General features: G+C 29.0%; 1 protein-coding gene across 3 annotated transcripts; it reads left to right on the top strand.

Annotated features, from left to right (window-relative positions):
- The first annotated feature begins 11460 nt into the window (after positions 1-11460).
- Positions 11461-16385, top strand: LOC111278791 (protein RAE1). Of its 3 annotated transcripts, none has more exons than XM_022865421.2 (12): positions 11461-11664; positions 11743-11826; positions 12224-12310; positions 12533-12610; positions 12718-12911; positions 13580-13721; positions 14155-14235; positions 14739-14867; positions 15031-15108; positions 15603-15674; positions 15757-15837; positions 15960-16385. In XM_022865421.2, exons 2-12 carry the CDS (start codon positions 11773-11775, stop codon positions 16008-16010), a joined length of 1047 nt encoding a protein of 348 aa, XP_022721156.1. In that variant the 5' UTR covers positions 11461-11664; positions 11743-11772; the 3' UTR covers positions 16011-16385. The 3 variants fall into 3 exon arrangements, with proteins under 3 accessions (XP_022721156.1, XP_022721154.1, XP_089620742.1); XM_022865419.2 differs by having other exon boundaries at positions 11479-11664; positions 11767-11826; XM_089764616.1 differs by lacking the exon at positions 11743-11826 and having other exon boundaries at positions 11484-11664.
- The last annotated feature ends 11450 nt before the right edge of the window (positions 16386-27835 follow it).

The raw sequence follows: 27835 nt of genomic DNA, 5'->3' as shown, positions 1-27835 counted from the left end.
TTAAAAGGTATATTTTAGTCTACAAAACCAAATCTAGGTATGTGAGTTCAATTACATATGAGGAAAGTTATAGCACCTTCATAATACCCATCCAAATGATGATACTAGTTTGATTTCATGTTATCCAAGCCTTAAAATGTATTTGTCATTTTACCAAGTACATTTAATATTGGAAATTGATTTTAAAGTTAATTCAATTGTTTGATAGTAATTTAAGATAATTTTTTCACCTCAAGAGTTTTCATGGAGATTTGTGTCCATTTTGAAGAGGTTCTGTCATCAGATTCGTTAATATATTTTCCTAAGAAATTATTTTTAAAAACAATCAACAAAATCCTCTCTAATCTTTGGTAGGATTTTTATTTGAAATTAAAAAAAAGGATCATTAAATCTTCTAATAATTTAGTAAGATTTAATTCGGAGATTTAACTTTCAAATCATTTGGTAGGATTACAAAATTTTTTTTTTCAAAATTCATTATGAAATTCTCCAATCATTTAATAAAGTTCATAATTTAAAAATTTTTAAACCCATAAAATCCTCCAATCATTTGGTAGGATTACAAAATTAGTTTTTTCAAAAATTTTATTATTATTATTATTATTATTATTATTTAAACTAAACAATTTCTATTAAACATATAAGATACAAAAATGTACAAAAAAAAAACCAAAACTATATTTTACTTGGCTCAGTGACTCAAACTGGCTCGGTTAAAGGCTGGTCTAATTGTTTAGAAGCTTGGAAGGCTTGGCTCAACTACTCAACGATACAATTTCAATGGCTCAGAGTTGCATTTGATCAACGGATTGGGTTACCAGTATGGGGTTTCAGGTTTGGTCAGAAGTAACACGTGGATCCCAGAATGCTTCTCAAAACACTGCATTTTGGTTAGTTATAAAATCTAAAATTTTTGTCTCTCCTTCAGTTTTCATATTTCTCTTTTTTTCTCTCTCTAACTCTATATTGTCTAACTTTTTTTTAAGAAAAGAAGAAATAGTTACCGCCAAACTCAAGCAACCTTGAAACCAATGAGGTTTCGCTACTGTTGCTATTATGGACCACTATTCGTTGAACATTCATCGATGGCTAGAAATGTCCTAAAAAATATCCACAAGCTCATCGCAACCCTCTTTTTCATGTACTCTAATTGGTTTTTCCAAAAACTTGCTAGGTTTTTATCGATCTAAGCTTGAATTTGTAGTTTTCTTCATTTTCTCCACCACACTGATGGTTGTCACCTCCAAGTATGTTGTTTCATTTTTTCTTAGCTATTCGTCACTGTATTTGGTGACCCCTAAACCTTCTATAAGTGGGTTAAACCAAAACCTAAAAAATCTTTTTTCTTCTATGGTGTCTTTCTCATTTTTTACTTTTGTCTTTTTTTTTTTTGCTTATTGATATTAGATAAGTAATATTTATAGTGAAAAAGGCGTAAGTATCAGCTGTTGAAGTTATGGTAGAATTGGTTTGAAGGTTGTTGAAGGATTGAACTTGATTGGGGTGGTAGCTGATGAAGCTAGGTGTTGGCTATTGGCTGTTTTGGTCTCTTTGTTGATGAATTTAGAATTTTTCCTGGGTTTTTATGGGCTCTGGGTTTTTTGATTTTTTTTATTGTTAGGTTGTGGTGCTGAGGCTTCGATTTTCTATTAGTTTTAGGTTTGGTTTGGCAGTGGAATAATGATAATCTTTGATGCTAGCAAGTGTTATTTGTGCTCAATTTTTATTTATATTTGCTGTTGTTACGCTTTCTAATTGTTGTATTTGATGTTCTTATGTTTCTGTCAGGATTGATTTTTGTCCTCTTTGTTATGTTTATTATTTTCCTATTATAAGAAAATGTCCTAGCTTGATTAGTATTTTGATAAGGATCAAATTTTTGAAGAAAAGCCTATCTCACCATTGTATTGGGATTGAGTTCTATCTTCTAAAAAAATTTTTGTTCAATTTCAAAAATAATAGGAATTATCACTTAAGATCATGATCCAATTTCACCTTCATCCTCGGCCAATTTTGAGATTATGCTTAGAAGACTTACAAATCGTATTCACTTTTTGAGACAGAGCGATGTTTTCTTAAAACTTTTCAACCAAGTCTTATCTTTTCCTCAATCAAAGATTATTTTTTGAAAATTTTCCTCAACCGAGGACTTATTAGTTCAAAATTTATTTACTCAAAAAATTCTTAACCTTTTGTTAATTCAAACCTCATGTTTGCAATATATGTAATGAATGTCATAAATGCAATGCATGAAATGCAATGAATGAATCCATAATTATGGTAAAAAGGTTATTAAGATTCTTATTTTTCATCCTTAAAATTAATTATCTTCATAACTTTTATTGACCCTTTACAAATATCCTTTCACCAAATCTAAACTTTTCTCAAGATACTTATTCTTTTGAAAGTTTTATAGATCAACATCACACTATCTTCATTCTACCCCTGTCACTATTGATTTTCTTTTTGAAGTAATGTAGGGATCTTTTGTGTATTTTTTTCATTTATTTCTCATCATTCCATTTCATGAAACAATTCATTACATATTTTCTTATTATGAGGAAGCAATAATAGTGAGAAATTAAGTGGTTTGATGAAAAGGGATACTCAATACAAGAATAAGTTTAGTAATAGATGAACAATGTCAAAGCATATTGTTAGGATAAGTGTTTGGATGATATTTGAACATCTAAGCTAATGAATATTTAGATAATTTTTGACACCAATCCATAATTCTTTCTTAGAAACTCATTTTATTAATACTTTTGATATTCTTAGGCTTAAAATCCAAATCTTACCTTTTAAGCCTATTAGACACCTAAATACTCTTAGGCTGCTAATTCTTGCTTTCAGTCAATATATTTACTTTTACTTAAATCACCATTTTGGATTTTCAATTTAAGTTTTCTTTTCCTTTCATTTCATATTTTAGTTTTTTCTTTTCTTATTTTTCATTTTTTTATTTTTCCTTGTTTTTTTCCCTTTTCTTTCTGCTTCTTTCCCTATTGGCATTTCATCAAATTCCATATGAATCCCCAAAATACAAAATCTCATTATCCATAAGTATGCCCCAGCTCAATATATAATTTTCCAATTTCAGCATTCATATTTGATCGAAATGGACTTTTAAGGCATGGAACTGCGACTATGGTGAAAAGCTATGAAAAAAAAAAAGGATAAAGTAGGCTCAAAATATGTGTTTGAAAGGGTGTAAACCAAAGGATCATCTTTCATTATTTAAAAGCACCTTAGAATTTTGCCACATCCTTTATCAAGTGCCTTCATATTTTCTCTCTTTTTCGTTTTTCATTTAATCTTACAATCTCTATTTTTTCTTCATCTTACAATCTCATTTTTCTTTCAATTTTTTTTTGAAAAAATGATTATGTACAAGAGATTTTTTTTTCATTTTTTTCGTTCTTTTACCGAGCAATCATTTGTAACTCACTTTTTTTTTTGAATAGATCTTTTTTTAAATCTTGCCTATTGATGTGAAGGATGATCTTTAATAGGTTTCTTTCAAAAAAATCATAATGGGCTTAAAAAAGATAGCAAATAAATGGTTTTATTTTTTTGTAAAAGGTAAAAGAAAGACAGTTGTTTATCATTTTAAATATGAATACTTTTCTTGAAGAACCTATATTGAATGAAAGCGGGCTTGTGGATATAAAAGACCACATTCTCTTAAAATGGCTTTATTCTTGTCAACTTAATTCATCCCAACATATTACGAGTCCAAATTGTCAATTAGTATGAATGAAATTTTCAAGATTGAACCCCAAATTATTATCACAATTGTCTAGACATTCATTACATGGAATACAAGAGTGAGTGAAATATGAAGGAATATATATAAAAGTAAGGATAAAAAGAAGAATATGTAATGAAATACACTTTTCATTTTATTGAAATATGAGGTAAATACAAGATAAGCACATGAAAGACCATCATATAGTTCATTACTTCTAAAAAACTCCAAAAATATCTTTTCAAAGTCATGCTTTTGTATCACTGGGCAAAAAAATTTCAGTGACACTTGGCTCTTTTTTATCTTCAAACTTCATCAACCTATTATTGATAAAGACTTGTACTTTGTGCTTCAAGGCAACACAATTTTCTACTAAGTGACTTGTGATCCCATAATGGTAGTCACATTGAGTATTAACATCATAGCATTCTGGGTAGGGAGGTTTCATTGGCTCAACACGAACAGGGACTAATAAATGATTTTCCACTAGCTATGGCAGCAAGTCTACGTATGTCAAAAGAATGGAATAAAAAAAAGCCTTCTTTTTATTTTTTTTCATGATTCTTTCAAATTGGTGATATGGTTATAAAGTTTTAGGGTAAATTTTACAATAAGTGTAATGGTGGAGTTGTAGGTATGAGTTGATGGAAAAGTATATGGATAAGAAGATTATAGGATAGGTTGATAGGGTAAGATGCTCTATTATTCATGGGTGGATAATGAATTGGATACATCGGTGGTGAGTATTGGGGAAAACTTTTGAATTGTTGATTATCATAGCTCATAGCTTGAGCTTCATTCTCTTTCTTCCTCAGCATTTCACTTTTTTCATGTTGGTTGACTCTTCTCCTCCTAACTTGCCATTCTTGATGGGATTTTTAATAATCTTACCTGAGATTATAATGTCAGCAAAGTTTTTAGTGACATTTTGTATCATCTTTTTGTAGTAAGGAGCTTTACAGGTGTTGACAAACAAGACAGTAGTTTTCTTCTTAGTAAGAAGTGGTTGAACCTAAGTAGCTATATCTCTTCACCACTAGATATATTTTTTGAAAGATTATATGGCCTTCTTCTCTATGCTCTACAAATAGAGGCAGTCTAGAGCCAAGTCTATAATATGCTGGTATTAGGTAATGAACGCCTTTGCCAATTCTTTTCATTAAGTAATGTGAGTTTTATCCAATTGGATGTACCATTTAATAGTGAACCAGTAAGACTAAATTGGAACACATGCATCAATAGCTTCTCATTATTTATATAAGTAGCCATTTTATAACAATATATGGTAACATAAGTTATCAGATACTTTGTATCATTATACTTTTCAAACTCTAAGACCTTAAATTTTGATGGGATTATTACATCTGAGACTAAGCATAAACTGGCTGCATTAATTAAGCCATAAAAATCCATCTTTTTAACTGCTTGTAATCTCTCCTCTAACAAGTTCATCTTTTGTTAAGCTTTTGAGCCCTTTAAAATCTCAACTACCTTTAGCTTGAACTTCTCTTTCTTTTTCAAATCATCTATGTTAGGGACTTGAATTGATTTTACTCTTTTTTTCATAAAGACAGGATTGACATAATTTTGAAAATGCCCCCAAGTTGATGTGAAAGGCATTCCAAGGTAGATATATCCTGCCGGGCATGAGAATTACAAAAGAATGCCTTGGGTAGACTTGGCTTGATATGGGTAATAACTAGGAGGATAAAAGGAATCAACAACATCTTGTGATGGATGGTCTTGTGGGTTAGCATCTACGACCTTCCCTTTGTTCAACTTGTTTAGGGCTTTTAAAATTTTACTCAATTTTCCCTCAAGTTTTTCTTGGGCCTTCTCTATTTTTTCTAGATGATTTTCATTTTTCTGTTACATTTGTCTAGCTTGGGTTTCAGTGTTGTACTGATGGTGAATGGGTTAAACTGTATTCTTAAATGGTGTAATTATCTTTGAACTTTGTATACCATAATTAGCATGCATATGTTACTAATCGTGTATGTGAAGAAGTTTTCAAAATTGACCTAATGTTTATAAGAATCCTTTATGCATGAATGAGTGAATGCATTGAATGCTTGACACAACAAATTATGATACATAAATCAAACTTTAGTACATACATTAGTTATCTGTTAATATATAACGTATAGATCCATAGACCTATAGCTAAATCAAACTTTAAAAGTCGCCACCAATCTTTTTTTGCTTAGGTGCGATTAGCCACCTTATTGAATCTGTCCTATTTTAAAAAAATATCACAAGCTTGGCTTAGGTATCTTTAAAAGGTAGATTCTTGTTCACAAAATTAGATCCAGGTTCAAGAGTATGGTTATGTGTGAAGAAGATTATAACACTCTCACTACATCTATCTAAAGGATGATATCAATTTGATTTTGTGTTATCCATGTCTTAAAATGTGTTTGTGATTTTATCAAGTAAATTTAATATTGAAATTGGTTTTAAAATTACTCCAATCATTTGGTAGTAATTTAAGAAATTTCTTAACCTCAAAAATATTATGGAGACTTGTGTCCCACTTTGAAAAGGCTCTCTTGTTGAATTCATTAATATATTTTCCTAAGAAGTTATTTTTAAAAAAAAATCAATAAAATCTTCTAATTGTATGGTAGGATTTTTATTTGAATTTTTTTTTAAAGATCATTAAATCTTTCAATAGTTTAAGAAGATTTAATTTGGAGATTTAAATCCTCTAATCATTTGGTAGGATAACAAAATTATTTTTTTCTAAAATTCATTATGAAATTCTCTAATCATTTGGTAGAATTCATAATTCAAAATATAGATCCTCAAATCATTAAGTAGGATTACAAAATTATTTTTCAAAATTCATTATGAAATTCTCCAATCGTTTGGTAGAATTCATAATTTAAAAATTTTTAAACTTATAAAATCTTCCAATCATTTGGTAGAATTACAAAATTATTTTTTTAACAATTTATTATTATTGTTGTTGTTGTTGTTGTTATTTTATTTAAACTAAATAATTTTTATTAAACAACTAAGATACAAAAATGTAAAAAAAAAAAAAAAAACTAAAACATGTTTTTAACTCGACTCAGCAGCTCAAATCAGCTCGACTAAAGGCTAGTCTAATTATTTAGATTGTTGAAAGGCTCGACTCAACAGCTTAACGGCATAGTTTTCAGTGGCTCAGAGTTACATTTAAGCAGCGGATCGAGTTACCAGCTCGGGTTCCGGGTTGGGTTAGAAGCAACACATGGATGCTAGGATGCTCCTCAAAACGTTGCATTTTGGTTAGCTATAAAATCCAAAATTTTCCTCTCTCTTTCAGTTTTCAAATTTTACTCTCTCTCTCTTTTTCTCTAACTCTATATTTTCCAACTTTTCTCTAAGAAAAGAATGAATAGCCTTTGCCAAACTCAAGCAACCTAGAAACCCTAAGGCATCACCACTGTTACTGCTACGGACCACCATTCATTGGTCGTTCACTGATGGCTAGAAATGTTCCAAAAAAATATCCATGAGCTCATCACAACACCCTTTTTCATGTGCTTTAACTGGTTTTTTCAAAAACTTATGGGTTTTTATTGATCTAAGCTTAAAGTTACAGTTTTCTTTGCCATTCCAATAGGTGCCACCTCCAGGTATGTTGTTCCCCCTTTTTTTTAGCTATTCTTCACTGTATTTAATGACCCCAAACCTTTTGAAAGTGGGTTAAGCCAAAACCCAAAAAACATTTCATTTCTTCTTTGGTGTCCTTCTCATTTATGATTTTTGCCTTTTTTTTTTTTTTGGTTTATTGACAATGGATAGTTGATATTGGTGATGAAAAAGACACAAGTCCAGATGTTCTCATCATCACTCATCGATAATCGTTGTGTGTCAGTGCTGAAGAACCTAAAAACCTTTATCGATTCATCCGTTTTCTTTTTCCTTTTGCTTAATTCAAAAACTAAAAAAAAAAATTACCGTAAGTCCAAAAATAAAAAATGCTTGACACTTATACCATGATAACTTTTTTGCTTTGTTTTTGATTTGTGAGGGTATGTTTAAAATTGTGTTATGATTTACTGAATTAAGGCTTTGCTGATCTATGTTTTTAGAATTGCTTGTGTTTGCTTCTGTTTGTTGGTGTTTTAATTCAAGGTAATTGCTCTTCTAGGTTTGGTTCTTTACTTGTTCTTAATTGAGGCTTTTGACTGTTGATTACTTCTTTGACTTTGTTGATTCTTGGATTTTTCATGCTGATTTTTCTCTTTATTGATTCCCCATTATTTTGCTTTATTTTTTGCACTTGTGATGCTGTTTCTAGAAATTGGTTAGGTGAATGGGTGTTTTTGGTTTTTTCTATTAAATCATTTCAATTAAATGCTTTTGTTGATTCAAAGACTTTGCTCGAAATTACTTTCTTGCTTACTTGTTATTGCTTCTAATTTTGGGTACTACTCACCTAGCCTTTGATTGCCTAGATTTTCCCATGTTGAATTGCCTTTGCTTTGTTTGATTTCTTTGGATTTTGCTGAATGAAAAACACTATTTGCTAGGAATGGCCTTGATTGGGTTTCTAAACTGATTGGCTATTACAAGACTTTGTGAGTTTGATTCTATTTTTTTATTGTGAATTTATGATCTTTGCTACCTTTGAACGTCTCTCGCTTTGTCTACTTATAGTAATTCAATTTCTAAAATTGAAAGGAAAATCTTCATGTAATCGGATCTTGACAAATTTGATCACTTTCGTTTTGCCCAAGAACTTATGCCTAAAAAATTTCATATTTAAACTCAATGAATTTTCAAGAATATTCACAAAATCAAATATTTTCCAACATATTTTTTTATGATTTTTTACTGACTTTTTGACCAAAATTAAAATTAAATTAAATTAAAAGAATGAAATAAAACTTTTTGGATTGTTTTATTTCAATTTAAAATCGATAGCATAATTAAAAGTCCAATATCAAATTAAAACTCAAAGTCTAATAATATAAAAAAGTCTCAGACAAAATGGGTGTTTATAATAATTTGATAATTGATTTCATCCATCTAAATTGTCATGTCAACAAAGTCAAAACAACGTTATTAAGTTAATAACCACATCAACATTTTTAAAGGTTAAAAATTGATGAAGTTAGTGATTACACTAAGATAATCAAATCAAAATAATATGAGAACTAAATTTATATGAATTGTAAGATTAAGTTTCAAATTTTGGCAGAGTATAGGAACCTTTGGCATAATTTAATGTTCATTTAATTAATTAGATTATAATAATAATTAAGAAATGCAACCAATGAACTTTTGTCGAATCTCAAATAAGGGAATCCTTTAAGAATAGTTTTAAAAAGATAACAACCCATGTGCTGTTGCAGTTTAACATTTTATTATCTAATATATACTGCAACAGTAAAATATATTTCAAAAAGTTAAATAAACATGAACACCTTTTTGATACATTTCAAATATTTCATAGATTTTAAAAGTGAAAAAGTCCTAGTGGGTAAAAATAAAAAATGTCATCTTTTTCATGATAAAAAAAAGCCAAATAAATCTCAACTAAGTTATGAACTAACCCAAAATCTCAAATAAAATAACTTACTCATTTCATCTTAGAAAATAAAAAAAAATTCAAAAGAAAAAATAAAGTCACTAATTAGTTGTTGTAATTTACTACGCGTTTTTTCCATTAGAATCTTTACTGTTAAATCAAAACTATAACCCAATGATAATATAATAAAAATAGAATTTTTATAATTGAGAAAAGAAAAAAAAAAAACCTACATTGTATGAGAGATTGCAAATAATCTGAACGAAAAATAAGTAGTTAAATAATTATTAAAAAATTCTAGATTTAGTGATTGCTTTTAAGATAGTAGATTTTTTTTTATTTAAATGGATTATTCAAATTAGGAGAAAATTGTTTTGTTTCTGGTTTTCAACAGAAAAGGGAGAATTTTTTTTTTTTAGAAACAAATACAAGAAACAGAAAGGAATTTGAGAGAAAGAGATAATGAATTATGACCTAGAATTTAGCAATCAATATTCATTTAAGATATCACTTTTTTGGATGAATGTACCCACAAATCTTCCAATATATAGAATGAATTTTTTTACCAAATTAAATGAACAAATATTTAAACTTACAATCAAATGTTAGATGAATGGGTGTTTTTTTTTTTTTTTTTGGGAGAATGAAAATTGAAAGCAATAAATAGATAATAATTAGTAGGGAAACAATTGGTTACTTACATGAAAAATTTGAATAGTGCAATTTCATTGCCTTTCAAGTTGTAAAGAAGATCTATTATCTCTTGAATGAGGAAACAAAATAATTGTTTTTGAAATAAATGAAAGAGAAATACAGATAATGAAGAGGTAGTAGATCAAGAATGGAAGATGAAACATTTTTGGCTCTAAACCCTAAAAGATGAAAGATATAAAAAAAGTATAATTAAAGTTTAATGATTTGATAACTTAAATTGAATATATGACAACTTAATGATCTTATGTGGCAAATAAAAGCTACATATGTGGTAGTATACATGTCACAATTCTAAACAACATGAGATGAAAATATATGTATATTAAATAGTATAATATATATTTATCCTAGCATTTAAGGCCTTTATGCCTTCCATTTTGAGAAAAAATATATAAAAAAGAAAAGAGTTGATAACAGAGCATGAATAAGAGAGAGAAGGAAAAGATACTTATTATTATTATTATTTTGAAATTGTAATTTTTAAGAATTGATTGCATAAATTTTCATAATATATGCACTTCTTTTATATGCTTCTAATGAAATTATGTTAAATGATGATAGTTTTTTGTATTCAAAATTCTATTTGTTTTTATAGTTTAATCATTAACCAATAATAATCGGTAAATTTATATTATATATACACATTGTTTTCAACAATTCATTTCTTTAGTCAAATTTAAAAAATATATAATTAAAACATAATAAATTCTTTAAATAAAATTAAAAAAAAATAATATTAAATTTTGAAACCGTTGTTGCATGTCATTTTCTAGCTTCATATTAAAAATTATAGTTTCAACAAATGGAATTTTTTAGCCCATGAATTTCTTTTCTGCATATATTAGGGGAAATTTCATAAATAGGTATTTTAGTAAAAATATTTATTAAGAGTTAATATTTGATGCAAAGATGATCAATAAGTTTTACACATTACTAATTATACGATGACACCTCGTTAATAAATAAAATAAATAATGATCAAATTTTTAAAAATAAATATTAATAAATTGCATTATAGCTTCACTCGACATTATTTTTAAGGACTTATCCACTTTTTGTTTTACTTATTAATAAAATATTACTGTATAATTTTGTGATAGTACATCACACTTATACACTATAGTGCATCCAATATTAATTTTATTTATTGATTGATACAATGACAAAAAAATTAATAAAATGAAACTTAAATATATAAAATTAATAAAAAAAAATATACTTCACTTTTATGACTTTAATGTTCAATGATGTTAGTTTAAGATTACAAATACACATACAAACACAAACAAAATATATATACATTTAATCAAAATATACGTACAATTACCTTTGATATATGCACATTTTTAATATTAAAATCATAAAATAGTTTTAATTTCTTTTTTATTAATTTTAAATATAAATAATTTTTTCACTAATTATATTTTGTTTATTATATCAAACAATAAAATATTTCTATTAAGATATATTTTAAAATTCCTCAATTACTTTTATCCTATGATAATAATAAAAACTTCCGAGCGTAACGGCCGCGGTGATACGGCGTCCATCCAACGCTAGGCGACGGGTCCTCCCTACGCCGCTCGCACTGCAAACAACAAAAACTCAGTCTCGACTCTCTCGCATATTCAGTTTTCCCTCTCCTTTCGAAACCAAAGTCAAATCTCTTTTCTCCAAGGTTTCTCTCCTCACACTCGATTATATCTCATTTATTTTGTTTACAATGCGATGCGGAAGTTTATAATCCCAATTTTAGTTTCTTTTTCGATTAATTTTGCAGTTTGTAATGTCTATTTTCGGTGCTGCCGCTTCCAATCATAACCCTAATAAATCATTTGAGGTATTCATTTTATAATTTGCGTAAACTACTTTATTCGATTCACTTTTTTCGTTTTAATTTTTAGTTTTAATTTTGTGTATGAGGCCTTTTTTTAAAGCTTAATTTTACTGATGCTTTTACCATTGAGCTTCGTCTCTGTATCTATTTAGCTTATATAAATTAATGAGTAAAGAAATTTTTGTTTTTTACTGCATTTATTTAATTATTTGTATAAATTGTTGGCGTTATAGTAACACTGCTGTACAGTGATTCTTTCTTTCTTGTTTTTTTTTTTTTTTTTTTTGGGATTTTTTGAGATAAATAATGGCAGGGAGCAATTTTTTTAATTAAAGGATGTGTTTGAGCTTAGTTGAACTTTTGGTATATAGGGGATTTCACATGCAATTTTTAATTGTAGGTTGCACAACCGCCGAGTGATTCTGTTTCAAGCCTTAGTTTCAGTCCGAAGGCCAATTTCTTGGTTGCCACTTCATGGGATAATCAGGTATGTCCATTTTGCCTTGTTTCATTTATTGATTTATGTTATATTTCTCAATTTTGTTTTGTTTTGTTTTTTTTTATTTAAGTTCTTGAATTCGAGTAAGAAAATGAACTATCTAAATGCTATTGAAATTTAAAAATTGAAATTTCATTCCTTGCTTTATTTGTTTTCTTGTTAGGTTGTCTGAAGTTTGAAAATTTTTTTTCCTTTTGAACGATTTTGCAGGTAAGATGTTGGGAAATATCGCGGAATGGTACAGCTGTTGCTAGTACACCGAAGGCATCAATTACTCATGACCAGCCGGTAATAAGTCAGAGTTCATTTTTTATACCATATAGAGACATATTATTCTAGTATTTAATTTGTACTTGCAATAAACTAATGTTGTTTTCTCCTTCCCCACTTAAAAGGTTTTGTGCTCAACATGGAAGGATGATGGAACAACCGTCTTTTCTGGAGGCTGTGATAAGCAGGTCAAGATGTGGCCTTTATTATCTGGTGGTCAAGCAGTGACAGTTGCCATGCATGATGCCCCTATTAAAGAGGTTGCTTGGATCCCAGAAATGAATGTTTTAGTCACAGGCAGCTGGGACAAGACATTAAAGTAATATTATCATCTTTCCTCATTTTTGTACCATCAAGAAATCTGAAGTCATTTTTTTTAATATCAGGCCCTAGTGTTAGCATCATGTTATGAGTTCCACATTTCTTGTGAGGGAAGCCTCACCTTCCTCCTAAGTGGGCTAGTGCCTGCACATCAGAGAAAGTTCCATGCTCAATTCACAAGAAGTATGATCATATGGCAGTCACAAGTTTTTTTATTTTTTTGGATCATGTTACCTGTTCACCTGGTCTAGATGGTGTTGTGGCTTCCATGCTAGATCTGTGTTCTATTATGGTATGATAAATTGAGCTTTGATTTTGGGCCAGATGTGGGAGATTTCAGGGTCTATGGAAATAATCTGTAACTTTAGGAAGAAACTCTCTCCACATGCCAACAATGTAAATGCAAACTCAGATTAACATACATGTATATTTTGAAGTATCCTTTTTAATGCAAAAGTTGAATTTCTTATTGAGAACATAATTATTTGGTCTATTATTTGTTTACACGCACACTCTCACACATTTCTTGTGTTATTATCTGGTCATTCACAAATGATAGCTTTTCCATATTACTGGCTATATAATTTCCTTTTTCATCTATAAATTTCAGCAATTTGAGACCTTACATTCATATGGTTTCAATTAGTTTTTAACCTTTATATTTAGGTATTGGGATACGAGGCAGTCAAATCCAGTGCATACTCAACAACTTCCTGATCGCTGCTATGCACTCACAGCGAAATATCCATTGATGGTTGTTGGCACTGCAGATAGAAATCTAATAGTTTTTAACTTGCAGAATCCTCAGGTAAGTCATAGATTAAGGTTCACCATTTCCTAATTTCTGTCTGTCTTTCACTTTCATATAATTAAGCACCCCCTATCTTGTAAGATTGACCATCATTTTTGTCTTGTTTTATTTTGATGCTATGTTTTGCATTTCTACTATTTCATTTGGTGGTATGGAATATTGTTTTTTCATAAAAGTGGTGGAAGCACTCTATTAATTGGAAATAATTGGGTTGAAAATTCACCCAGTATCTTCCTTTTTACTTCTTATTATAAAATCCAAGTTTAAGTGGTCTATGCTAATGCTGTTTTCTACTGTATCTGAATGGCTGGAAATGATGACTTTAGTATAAATGCTGACTGATTATATTGAGGAATTATTTCTGTTAATTGTTGGCTTAATCTTTTCTCCTGCATCTTCCTGTCTAATAAGGTTGCTGAAATGCTAACAGACTGAATACAAGAGAGTCATCTCACCCCTGAAGTATCAGACAAGGTGTGTTGCTGCCTTCCCCGACCAGCAAGGTTTCTTAGTAAGTCCTCATTTTGTCCTTTGAGCTGCAAGTTTCCAACAATGTGACTTCTTTTTAATCTTTTTGCATTGGGTTAAATGGACAAACAACGTTGAAAGACATCATTTATGTCTCTTGTAAGACATAACGGTTCCTGGAAGCCTCTTTTTCCTAGTGGTTCAGTTTGTATATTTCCATGGTTATAATATGAGTTGTTTCCCCTTATTCTTGCCTCATCTTTTAGATGGTTTTGTTTGGTGCTGCTGTGGTGTCAGTCTGTAATCATTTTTCTTTTCTTCCTTTTCTCTTTTTCTTTCTTTTTGTCGAATCATTGCATGGAGTTGTTGAAGTCTTTTTATTTCTTTAACTATTTTTTCTGGTGGTACGTGAGCATTATTACTGACTGAATTAAATCAGCAGAGCCAACTGTCTGGTTTTCTAGTTTCTTGCATATTAATTTTTTCTGCAAACTGTTATGAAATAGTTTCATTGGAATTATTGGCTTTGGCATGCTTTCTTTACAGGTTGGTTCAATTGAGGGAAGGGTTGGTGTACACCACCTTGATGATGGACAACAGAGTAAAAACTTTACATTCAAATGCCACAGGGACGGCAGTGAGATATATTCAGTCAACTCCTTAAACTTCCATCCTGTAAGTTCTTTTTTTTTTTTATTTGTTTTCCTATTCATCTTCATGTTGAGTTCTTCAATATTTGTTTCACGGCATCTATGCTGGGTAGATGTTAGTTCTTAACCTTTTTAGGGAAGCAAATGTTCTATGGCTCAGGGTCTCATGTAGCTGTTTATTGTTTCAGGTGCATCATACTTTTGCCACTGCAGGGTCTGATGGTGCTTTTAACTTTTGGGACAAGGATAGCAAACAGAGACTAAAGGTATCTTCGAATCTTTTATCTATTTGAAAAACAGTGAGATCATTTATGAGACATAACTGTTAACTGTTTTTTTTGCGAATAATCTTCTCTCCTACTTGTGCTAATATGATTTAAAATTGGTAAAATTTGCTTTTTTTTTTTTTGAAACTAATATCAAAGAAAACAGAGAACAGAGTTTCTCAGCAGTGTCAGAGGATAAGGTAGGTGTGTTAGAAAGGTGGCGCTGTTTGTTGAAGCATGGGGTTTGATATTGCTGGCAGTGGCATCAACTGCCAGATTGTCACTGACACTGACACCATTATGCATTTGGCATTGAAAACCCAAAAATCCTTTCAACAAAATGTATTTTTTAGAGATCAATTCTGCCAAATGAAAAGAGAAGCAACATAAAATTGTTTGTCATTTCTTAAAATAAATTGGATAGTCCAGCAGCAGGATCATCTGTGTTGGTTTTTTGGTTTAGTCATATAATGCTATCTCTTTCTGATTTTCAGGCCATGTCAAGGTGCAATCAGCCCATACCTTGCAGTACTTTCAACAATGATGGGTCAATATTTGCATACTCGGTATCCCCTGTTTTGCAATGCTGATTTTCTTTATGAACTGGAAAAGATTTGTACAGTGATTCTCACATTGAATTTGCTATAGGCTTGTTATGATTGGAGTAAGGGTGCTGAAAATCACAACCCTTCAACAGCAAAGACCTACATTTTCCTGCACTTGCCTCAGGTACATTAACATGCATGATTTCATACTTGATCATTTATTGTATTCATTAAGCTTTTATTGGGAACACCATAATAAGAAATTTTCACTCTTGAATTCATCCGGTAATGTCTTTTGGAATACAGGAATCTGAAGTTAAAGGCAAGCCAAGAGTCGGAACAAGTGGAAGAAAGTGAAGGTTGATTTTGATTAGAAAATTGTTGAACCTAGAGGAAAGGATTTGCCACTTTTGTTTTTTTTTTTTGCCATTCATTCTCCCTTTCGACAACTAGGATAAGAATTTTTTGTCATTAGGAATGTTTGGTGTTTCATCTTGGGTCATTTGTCTGTTTTAATTTATATTTAGTTTAGAATCTATTGCACCCTTCTGGTTGTTTTAACAGGCTTAATCCTGCCATTCCTACTTTCATTTCAGCAACTGGGATATGACTGAGTTGTCTGTCTAATTAGGGAAGTTTTCTCTTGGGCAATTTTGACTCCTCGAATTTGTGATGAATGTTTGGGCTTTTAGAGTCTATAGAGTGGTTGCTCCATTGCTGGTTGATCGTATAGTTTACTTTGTCATGGATGACACATTTTCCACATTTTGTTAGGCCTCTTTTTGATAAAATTATAATTTAAGGCCAACAATCCTGTGTTCTGGTGGTAAAGTTTTAAGTTCTGTTGGTAGAGTTTTAAATGTGGTCCGTTGGCATGGTGGTAGAATTTTGAAGTCGGGTGGCTTATTGGTAGTCTGTTGGTACGGTGGTGGAGTTTTCAAGTCCTATGGTTTATTTATTGGTAGGCTCTTAGAGTGATCAGTGATCACGATTTCAATTCTGCTAACTTCATCTAAAAAAATTATAATTAGGCGATTCATTTTTTTTCTTTTTGAAAAAGAAAAATTTGCAGCACATACGATTTCCTTTGTATTATCTCTATAAGTTCACAACGTTGGTACATATAGTGGGCGAATTTTGTTCACCCTAATTATTAATTAGCACCGTGCCCTAAAATATGCAATAACCAAAACTTGGCTTAATAATTGTGAATTTTTTATTGAAGAGGGTTGAGGTTTAAAGTTAATAAAAGATTAAAGATTAGAGTTGGAATGTTTTTGATATGTTTCAAAAGTAAAAGAAGTTAAATCTATATAAATGTTTCATTAACAATTGCAGTTATAATCATAAGACAAAGAAATGGAACAACCAAGTCAACAGGTATTAAAAATGCAAGGTAGCTTTTGTAAGATCATCATAGTAGTGTAATTATCAGAGTGATTTTATTATTAAAGGGATTTTAACATTTGTGATTTGAAATCACTTTGATTGGTTAATAATATTTAAAATTTTGAAATTAAAGATTATTATATTTGATATTATTAAAAATCAAATATTATTTTGTTTAAAAATATGAAAATAATCATACATATTATAGTAGTCACACAAACTAATAACTTCTAAAAATAATAATTTGTAAAATATTAGTAATATTTATTTATTTTGTAATAAAATATAATTAAATTATTAAATTAATAAATATATTTATTAATAAGTAAATATATTTTATAATATAAATCATGTAAAAAATATTTAAATTAAAAAGATAAAACCAATTTATTAAATTTATAATTAAATAAAAAAATTATATTATATATAAATATTAAAAAAATAAAAAAAAACAAATTATTTTGAACTTATTATAATGAATATTAGTTTGAAACATAAAAGTTTATAATATAAAATAATTATAATTTAAAAATGTAATAAGTTTTTAATTCACGTATTAAATGAGTAAAATTGAATATTATTAATTTTGAATATCATTTCATTTCGGTTATAAAAGATTTTTATCATTTTATATGAAAATTAAATCATCTTTCAAGACAATAATCTGATTATTCTCAGTGATCCAAAATTATCGTCAAATAAGATTATCAAGTACTTACCAAATACAATAATTGAATCACCATGTATAAATTATCATAATTTTTAGAGTGATCATTTCATACCAAAACCCTACCCAAAAGGTAAAGAAATTTGAATTTAAGCTTTGTTTGACAAAGCATTGAAAATGTTTCAAATTGAAAAGCAAGGTTGTCTGGTAACTTAATTTTTTAAATGTGTTTAATCAGTTAATCTGAAGACCTTTTAACAGAAAAATTTTGATATAAAATTATTGAAACTTCAGATAATTAATTATAATATACTTAATTGGCAAAAAAAAAAAAAAAAAGGAGAATCTACTTAAAGGCTTTAATTAATTGAAATTGTTCCAACATTTTATGTTATTAATGTATTAGATCGCATGGGGGAGTGCGTTTTTAAGATTCATGACTAAATTAAGGCAAAACTTGAGGATATCTTTGTTATTAAAAAAAATCAATTGGAAATTCTTTTCTTTTTTTATTAATTTTTAATTTTTATAGTTATAAAATATTTTATGAAATTAAAAGTATTTTCTTTTACAAAAACAAAAACTAAATAAAGTTTATTCATGATCTTTTTTTCAATTACATACAGATGACCAGTATTAAAAACATTTAGCCCTACAAATTCAACATTTAATTTCAAATGTTTCGAAAATTCAACATTAAATTATTTTAGTTCTAAAAAATCCAATTGATTAATTGTTTTTATTTAATTTTTAGCACCATGTCAGAAAAATTTTCATAATAGAAATTTTTATAGATTGGAAAAATTCATTAACACTGAATTTTTTTTAGTTTATCTTTTTCTTTTCATGAAAAATTTTGTAGATCAATCAAATACCATCAATATAACTTAAAAGAGCTTTTAAAGGTAAATCACATGTGTACATAGGCTCAGTTTGTTTTCAGAAAATGGCTTCCAAAAAATCATTTATGTACTTTTTGATATATGTTTGGCAGAAAATTAATTGGTCAAAACAAAATATTTATTGAGCAATAAAAAATTATATTTCTTTTATGAAAATTATCTTTCTTAATCCAAAAAGAAAAATAATTTTTAGAAGCAGGGATTACTCATCAAGCCCGTCCGCTTAGATAAACTTAATATAAAAGTAAGTTCTGAAATGTTCGAAAGGGTTATATTTTATTGACTAGTATTATATGTATTTATATACATAAAGCATGTTATAGATATATAAAGATAAAGATTCTAATTACATAAAATTAGAATTTTGATTAACAGTTGACACCTTTTAGAGTGGACTTTGAAAATACACATCCTTGATATGTTGCTGAGATCCTGCTGAAGATGATTCTCTAGATTATGCTTGATACTGTAATTACTTCTATGCGAGTCAATCTTGGTGCCATTATTGCTTGATTGTAAGTTGGTGTTGCTAGTGATTGGCACATGAATTCAAATAGTTATGCAATAGCAGTATAGCGGCCGTTATTTAGCGAAATTGGCACTCACTGCCACCGCTATTCAATTGATAGTGGGTGCGAAGAAAATTCACATCTTTAGCAGTTTATTGCGGCGGCAAAAAAAACCCATAGTGGCGAATAGCAGCAATAACGGGATGCAATTGGCACTAGTTTTGTTTTTTTTCATGAAGAATTTTTTTTTCATCATCAAGCATTACAATTTCAAAATTTAACAAAGTAAAGCCCCAAACATAAAAAGGAAATCCTAGATTTATAATGACTCAGTAAAAAAACAAGCTCAATAAAAAATCAAGAAAAAATTTATTGAAATCAAGTAATAATAAAACACTTAAATTTATATTTTCTTCCTTATTTAAGTGTTTGCAAATTTCTGTTGTATAGGACTTAGAAAAACTTAAGACTATAGAAAGATTTTGCTTGAAACTTTAAAATTTAAAAAATCCATCTATAAGCACACTGTGGGCGTGGGTTTGGGACTGTGCTAGTTGGATCAAAGAAGAAAATCAGATGAGTCATTAGGTAAAAAGTTGGATGAAGGTAGAAGCTTGGAGGCTGGTTGGTTGCCATGGTTGGTGGATGATTTGCGGGAATGGTAGAAAGCAAGGATTAAGAAAAAAAAATGAAAGAAGTTTGAGTGGAAAGATTTGGAGGATGAAGGGAATTTTGAAAGAAATATTTGAGTGTAAAGGGGAGTTTGGTGGGCATTAAGTTAGGTCAATGCTTAACCAAACAAAAATTTGTTTGTTTTTTTTTTTTTTTTTTATAAATTTACGGGCAAAGTTTTGGGGAGAAATAGTTAGTTAAAATTGAAAAGTTTTGAGAATTAATTTTGATTGAGAAATTTGAGATGAAAGAGTTTAACGTAAATTTGAAAGGTATATTATATTATAATTTAGATGAAAAAAATAAAATGTTAAATGATTAATATATTAATTTGATTTTTTATTTCTATCTTTATTGGGATTTTATTAATGATTTTATTGTTTTAATATTTGTATGTTGTTAATTTTCTAAATGTGAATATTTTACTATAATATTAAAAAATTGTAAATAATTTTTTATATAAATAAACTAAGATAAAGTGTCATTAATTACTTTAAAAATCATGAAAAAAAATTTTATGATTATTATTATAATTACTATGTTTTTATAACAAGTTGTGCAAATTTTAAAAAAAATTCACAACCACGATAACTATAATGACCATGATGATATCCGTTATATTTGTAATCGCAATAAATGCAACGTGACAAAAAACGTGTCTGCGACCATAATTTAAATCCTTGGATTGGCATGTGTGTTACCGATGCTCATGGTTTTTGTGTGTCTCCTCTGAGTGCTTAATTTTGCTAAGTAGTACCCTTAACATACCTCCATAAGATGATGGAGCCATTAGCTATACCAATCTTAGCTCTAAGAAACACAAATCTTTGTTGAGCAAGAGGTTTTGTGAAGCCATATGCAAGCTAATTTTTAGTAGAAGTATAAGATACAAGAATCTAACCAAAATGAACATACTTATGGACAAAATGATAATCAAGTGCTAAATGTTTCATTCTAGAGTGAAACATTGGATTGGCGCTAAGTAGGTTGCTTTGATATTGTCAAACTAAATAAAGGATGGAAGTTTATAAGGTAGGCATAACTAAGTAAGGAGATTTTGTATTCGTATAAGCTCACCTATTGTATTGGTAATAGCTCGATATTTTTCCTTTATAGATGATCTAGTAACTGATTTTTGTTTAGAGGATTTCTAAGAAACTGGACTAACTCCTAGATAAATAACATAGGCTATGGTTGAGGATCTATCATCCATGTTTCTAGCCCAATCAAAGTCACTAAATGCTATTAGAGTGAGATTGTTGAATTTCTTTACAAACAGTCCATGATAAATAATTCTTTTTAAGGTACCTAAGAATTTTTTTTAAACAAGACTGGTGATACTTGCTATGTGCATGCATAAATTGTGAAGGTTTGTTGAAAGAGTAAGCAAGGTCTATCATAACATATAAATCTGAAAATTAATAACTAGACTTAACAAGAGAAGTTGCCACCAATTTTTTTTCTAAGTGTGATTGGCCACCTAATGAATCTATCTTTTTAAGGAGCTCCTAAGCTTGACTAAGGGTCCCTAAAAGAATAGGTTCTAGTCTACTAATCAGAACAGGGTTCGAAAGTTCGGTTACAAAAGGGGAAGGTTATAGCACCCCTATATGCTCATCCAAAAGATGGTACTATTTTTATTTTAACTTATCCTAAGGTCTTGATTCAATGGTCTTAAATTTAATATTAGAAATAACTTTTAAGATTCTTCATCAATCTAGTAAAATTCTTAAAAATACTTTCCTACCTTAAGAGTATTCAAGAATCTCATTTATTTTCTTGAAAAAGCTCATTTGTTGGAAAATTTTAATTATTTTTATTAAAAATATATCTAATTATTCCACCATTTAAGCCAAATTAAAAAAATCTTATCACCTAGAAATTTCTTAAATAATCATCCATTCATGATTACTAAGAATTTCATCATCAAAATTTATTTTTTATTTTACAAGTTTTATTTTTAAATTTTCTTCCATTTGGGTCTATTTAGAAAAAAACTTTTGTTAGTTTCTTAATATTTTGGAAAGAAAATAATATAATAATTATTTTTTAAAGTTTCATTTAAATTCTTCCACAATTTGGGACAAATTTAAAGAGATTTCTTACCTAGAGATTTCTTAAGAAATTTACCATTTGAAATTTCTAAGATTCTCATTCTTGGATAATTTTCAAATATTTTGAACCAAAAATTTTTTTATTTGGAAAAAATACAATTACTTTTATTGAAATTTCATCTAAATTATTCCACCATTTTGGACAAATTTAAAGAAATTTATCACCTAGAGATTTCTTAAAGAATTTACCATTTGAAATTTTTAAAAATCTCATCCTTGGGTAATTAGTATTTAATTCCAAGATTTTAAAAATTTTTTATTTTTATTATTTTAAAAAAATTGAAAATAACTACTAATTATTATTGTTGAAACTTTATTAAAATTATTTGACCATTTGGGATAAGTTTAAAAAAAATTTCTCATGTAGGAATTTCTTAGAAATTTACCATTTAAGATTTCTAAATATTTTATCATTGGATAATTATTATTATTCTCAAAAAAATTTATTTTGTTTTATATTTTTAAAATTTTTTAAATTTAATCATGCAAAAATACTTAAAAAATAAATAATAAATAAAATAAAAAAAACCAAAAACCAAAAACCGTAAATGGCTTGGCTTGATAGCTTAGAGGATACAGCTCGGTTATAGGCATGGGAAGCTATTGGGAAGCACGACTCGCGGCTTAGTTTGGTTGGAGCCAAGGACAAGAAGCAGGTCAACGCTCGGGTTGGGTCACCCATTGGAAAACATGCGGATCCTGAGGGTTGCTTAACGCCAAAATGTTGTTGTTTCCGTGAGGGTATAAAAAGGCCAAACTCTTTCTTTTCTCATATTTTTTCCTCTCATTCTCTCTCTTTTTTTTTTTTCTGTATCTCTTTCTAAAACTGATGAATGCTAGTGCCATTTTCTAGGATTCCTTATCAAAATCTGGGAATATTGCTAGAAACTTCATTGGAAACTAGAATTTTTGCCGAAAACTTCAAATCTTGTTAAAATCTTCATTGGATTTTGAAAAAATTCACCAGAATCTGAAAAGTTTCCAAATTTTTCCAGAAAAAGTCCAAAATGTTTTTTTATTTTGCTGATTTCTCTGCCTTCAGTTGTATATATATACATATATATTTTGCCTATCTCATTGTATGTCATTTGTGTATTATAGGTATGTATTTATTGGGCTTAAATTCAAAGAACCCTAAACCAAAAAGGGTTTTAATTCCTTTTAAGTTTCAACTCCAAATTTTAAATCTAACTTAAACTCTTCAGTCCACACATAAAGTTTCACACAAACTTAACTTGTTAGATTTTCCTTTCTTTATTTTTTCATTTTTTCAATTAACAAAAATAAATAGACCCTCAAACAGATTGGGGTGTCTACAACTGCCCCATTTTGTGTATTTTCTGTGAAATAAGAATTGTATAAAGATGTAGAAAACCTAATCAAGAATCAACTTAACACCTTTTTTTTTTAAGCATACTTAAACTTCTTGAATAAAAACTCTTATAAATAGAGGCTTCATAACTTTTGAGAAATAAATAAAGCTCATCTAAGTAGATGTTTAATGATTTTTGAAAAATAAATAAAGTTCCTTTAAGTAAAGGCTCACCAACTTTGAAAACTAAATAAGGCTCTTCTAAGCAGAAGCTCAATGACTTTTGAAAAGTAAATAAGACTCCTCTAAATAGAGGCTCAATGACTTTTAAAAAGTAAATAAGGTTCCTCTAAACAGATGCTTGATAACTTTTGAAAAGTAAATAAAGCTCTTTGACAATCGTGTCCAGAGGTGTTATAAATTATCAGAAGAAATTATAGGAAATTATACTTGGAAGTCTTACAAATCATTCCTAAAATAGAATAATTCTCTTTTGAGCTAAGGCTTCACAACTTTTATAACTATTATTCTTAAAACATCATTTTTCAAGGATCAGAATCTTACCTCAGAGGTTTTATTTTTTCAAATAAGAATTTGAAAGTCTTTTATTGAAAAGTCTTCATATTTATCTTCTTCATGTGGGATCTTGAAATATCTTTGCTTCCTAAATTCATGCACTAGACATTCTCAAATGCAATGCATGCTATGCACTAAACATTCAAAAATGCAATGCATGCTATGCAAATGTCAATCTTTCCTCCAAAAATTCAAAATTTCTTGTCATGAAAATTTTCAAATTTTCATCAAAGTCAAAACTTTGTAAAGAATGTCATGATAATGATGTAAATGCTTTCTTAATGATGCAAATGCAATAGTCTAGATTCTCACAATACTACAGATGCCATATTTTAAATCATGATTCAAATGTTTACTGCATAATGTAAGTGCATAGCAAACCAAATTACATACATTTATTGTTCAAACTATAATGCAAATATGATACATGTAATACAAATGTCATTAACATTAATGTCATAAAATTCAAATTAATTAGGGTATTATGGTTCTTAAAACTCCACCACCTCTCATTTCCCTTTTTAGCTGCTTAGCACTAGCCATTTCAGAATAAATTCTATCAACTGATCTACATTATTTTCATCATCTGATCATAACTCACAAGTTATGTCGACCAATTTGTCACCATATTCATCACTTGGTCACATCTTGTGTCCTTTCAAATAATTTTTCCATGTTTTTGTCATCTTTTCATTTTTTTGTCCTCATCATCTTGGATTTTTTTTAAAAGAATGCAAGAATCTTTTATAAACATTATCATTCATTCGTTATCATCAATTCTTGATAAATATAATGTAATTAGACATTTCTCCAATTTGTTCTGGGGATGCAAAAATAAGAAAGTACAAGATTAATTAGGAGAAAGGTAACCAATACAAAAATGAGTTAAGTACAAAAATAAATGGGCAAAGGAATAAATTTCAAGCATATCACTAGGGATGATATTGACCAGTACCACAATGTCCAAACAATGAATACTTAAACAATTCTTAACATTAATCTAAAATTTTTTTTCACAAACTAATTCCATTGGCTTTTAAAATCATTTTGAGCTCATTGAACTTTACCCCAACTTTGAGGGATCTTTAGATGTCTTTGATCTTCCATATATTAGAATTATCCATCCAACTTTTAGCTCAGATATTTTTCTACCCAAATTACCTTTTCAGGTTTTCAATTTGACTCTTCTTTTTCTCTTTTTTTACATTTTTTTTCCATTTTTCCATTTTTTTATTTTTTTTATTTTTTTTATTTTTTTTATTTTTTTTATTTTTTTTATTTTCTTCATTTTTTTCATTTTTTTAATTTTTTTATGTTTTTTCATTTTTCCCTTATTTTATTTTTTTCATTTCTTATTTTTTCATCCATTATTGATATCTTCAACACATCAATATCTAAAATAACATATCATGATTCCATTGTTCCATCACAAAGCATGCCTTAGCCCAATATATGATCATTGAATTTGAGTATTCACATTTGATCAAAATAAATTTTTAAAGGTTGTAATGTAGGTTATGGTGACGGATCATGAAAGAAATAGATAAAACTAGCTCAAAACATATGTTTAAAGGGTTCAAAACCAAATAATCATTTCTTATCATTTGATGCAACTTCGTATTTTGCCCTATTCCACATCATTTCACTACTTTTTTCTTTTTTCATTAATCTTATTCCTCACAAAAGGATTCTCATTACTTTTTCCTAACTCATTTATGGCATTCATTTTTTTTATTTTTTTGTAAAAGGGTTTTTCTTTCTCATTTTTTTTACTTTTTATTTTGAGACCTTTTATGATCTTTTGTCTCTATGTTCTTCTTAAAATTTACCTCCCAGTATGGAGGTTGATCTTTGGTTGAGGTTCTTTAGAAAAAGAAATATTAATAGCCTTAAAAGGGGTAGCAATGGATGGTTTTATGAATGGTAAAAAAAAGATGATCATTTTTCATATCAAACGTGAATGATTTCTTTAAAAATCATCTATTGAACGAAAACAAACTCATGGATCTTTATAAAGGACTGCATATCTTCAAAACATATCTATTTCATATTTGTATAACAAAATATAGAATAATGGTTTGAATGAAAGAGCAAATGTAATGAAATGCATCAACTTACCTTTTTTATTAAAATGATAAAATATAAAATCTTACTGCATAAAAGAAATCCTAATATTACTCTGAAAGAAATCTCAAAATGACAAGCAACTTTTAACTACCCTTAACACTTTTATCCTGTTCAAAATTATGCTTCCATGTGATCAGGTGAAGGATTTTTATTGACATCTAGCCCCCTTGATTTGTTGAAGCTCACCAAGCCTTTTTGGATCAAACTCATTCTTGATCTTCACCCAGAGTATTGACATTATGATTGGGTAATGGATTGCCACTAACATTAGGTGTTGTTATCCCTCCTGTATCAAAGTTTATCATTCCATCCTTGATCAATCATTGCACTTTATGATTTAAAGCAATACAATTTTTAATGGAATGACCAACAATTCCATAGTGGTAGTCATAGTAGGTTGAGGATCATACCACTTGGGATAGGGTGGTTTGAGAGACTCCAAACAACTAGGGCCAATCAAGTGGTTGTTATAAAGCTCTTAATATAATTCTCGTATAAGTCATAGAGATTGGATTAAATATGAGTTTTTCTCATGTAATTTGTAGCTTTCATGAACCATTTGTTGGGCTAGCAGGATGAATATAAGGTCTTGTAGGAGGTTGAGTGTTAGGACTATACATGGCAATTTGGGGTCTAAAAATGGGCTGATATGTTAGAGGGTAGGATGGCTAAGGGATTGGTTGGTATTGGTAAGGTAAAGTGTTATTCACTAGAGGATAATATGGAGAGTAAGCTTAGGGTGAATAAGGTTGATAACCCCTGAATTGTTATATTTCAAAGCTCACAGCTTGAGCTTCAATCTTTTTTTTCTTTTGTGCCTTCTTGTTGAAAGCTTATCATTCTTCCGACTTGCTATTCTTAATGGCATTCTCAATGATTTCACCTACAATCACTATGTCAGTAAAATTTTTTGTTGTATTTCTTATCATCTTTTCATAATAGGAAGATTTTAAAGTATTGACAAACAACACTGTGGTCTCTTTCATAGTTAGAGGAGGCTGAACTTGAGTAGCTATATCTCTCCATCTCTGGGCATACTCCTTAAGTGATTCAGTTGCCTTTTTTTTCATATTTTGTAAAAAAGATAATTAGGAGCTAGATCTATGATATACCAATACTGATTAATGAAGTCACGAACTATATCACTCTAAGACTGAATATAGGTCCTGTTTAACTAGACATATCATCTAACAGTAGAGCCAGTAAGATTGTCTTAGAATACATGTATTAACAATTTCTTATTATTAGTATAGGCTGTTATCTTCTGATAATATATGGTAATATGGGTATTCGGATACTTTGTATCATTATATTTTTCAAACTTTGGAACCTTGAACTTTGAAGAAATAATGACATCTAGGATAAACGGAGTCTAACAACCATGGAACCATAAAAACTAATTCTTTTCACTACTCACAACCTTTCCTCGAGCATATGCATATTTTTGTCAGCTATTGAGTCCCCTAGTGGCCTCTTTTTTGTTTTAATTTTTTTTGGATCATCCAGATTAGAGACTTGGATTAGTTCCACTGCCTTTTTAGTAAAAACATGATTTATATAGCTCTGGTAATGCCCTAGATTTAAAGCTGATGGCATTCCGAGGTATGTATATCTTACAGGGTATGTGAACTACTGTGATGGTGTATTTTGTGTGGACTGAGCTTGTTGCAAACCAAAACTGAGAAAATATAGAGGGTTAGCCATCTCTTATGATGGATGGTCCTACTGGCTAGTATTTTTTTCTTTGTTCAATTTGTTCAAAGCATCCAGAATCTTATTCAACTCCCCTTCAAGCTTCTCTTGAGCTCTCTTTATCTTTTCAAGATGATTGAAATTTTCTTGTTCCATTTGTCTGGCTCGAGCTCTTGTATTATATTGGTGAGTTAATCATGTAGGGTTCTTACTTGGTGGAGC

The sequence above is a fragment of the Durio zibethinus genome, chromosome 8, assembly GCF_047325235.1.
Source record: "Durio zibethinus cultivar Kanyao isolate XHJ-2024 chromosome 8, ASM4732523v1, whole genome shotgun sequence".
In the NCBI taxonomy this organism is placed as follows: Eukaryota; Viridiplantae; Streptophyta; class Magnoliopsida; order Malvales; family Malvaceae; genus Durio; species Durio zibethinus.
The sequence above is the reverse complement of the archived record's forward strand: the minus strand, read 5'-3'. Positions and strand labels throughout refer to the sequence as shown.

What these genes read in the sequence shown, in the direction of transcription:
- LOC111278791 (XM_022865421.2), top strand. Translation starts at nt 11,773, where the DNA reads ATGTCTATTTTCGGTGCTGCCGCTTCCAATCATAACCCTAATAAATCA. An exon ending in CCGACCAGCAAGGTTTCTTA is followed by an intron (nt 14,236 to 14,738) that starts GTAAGTCCTCAT and finishes CTTTCTTTACAG; the next exon opens with GTTGGTTCAATTGAGGGAAG. An exon ending in TTTTCCTGCACTTGCCTCAG is followed by an intron (nt 15,838 to 15,959) that starts GTACATTAACAT and finishes TTTGGAATACAG; the next exon opens with GAATCTGAAGTTAAAGGCAA.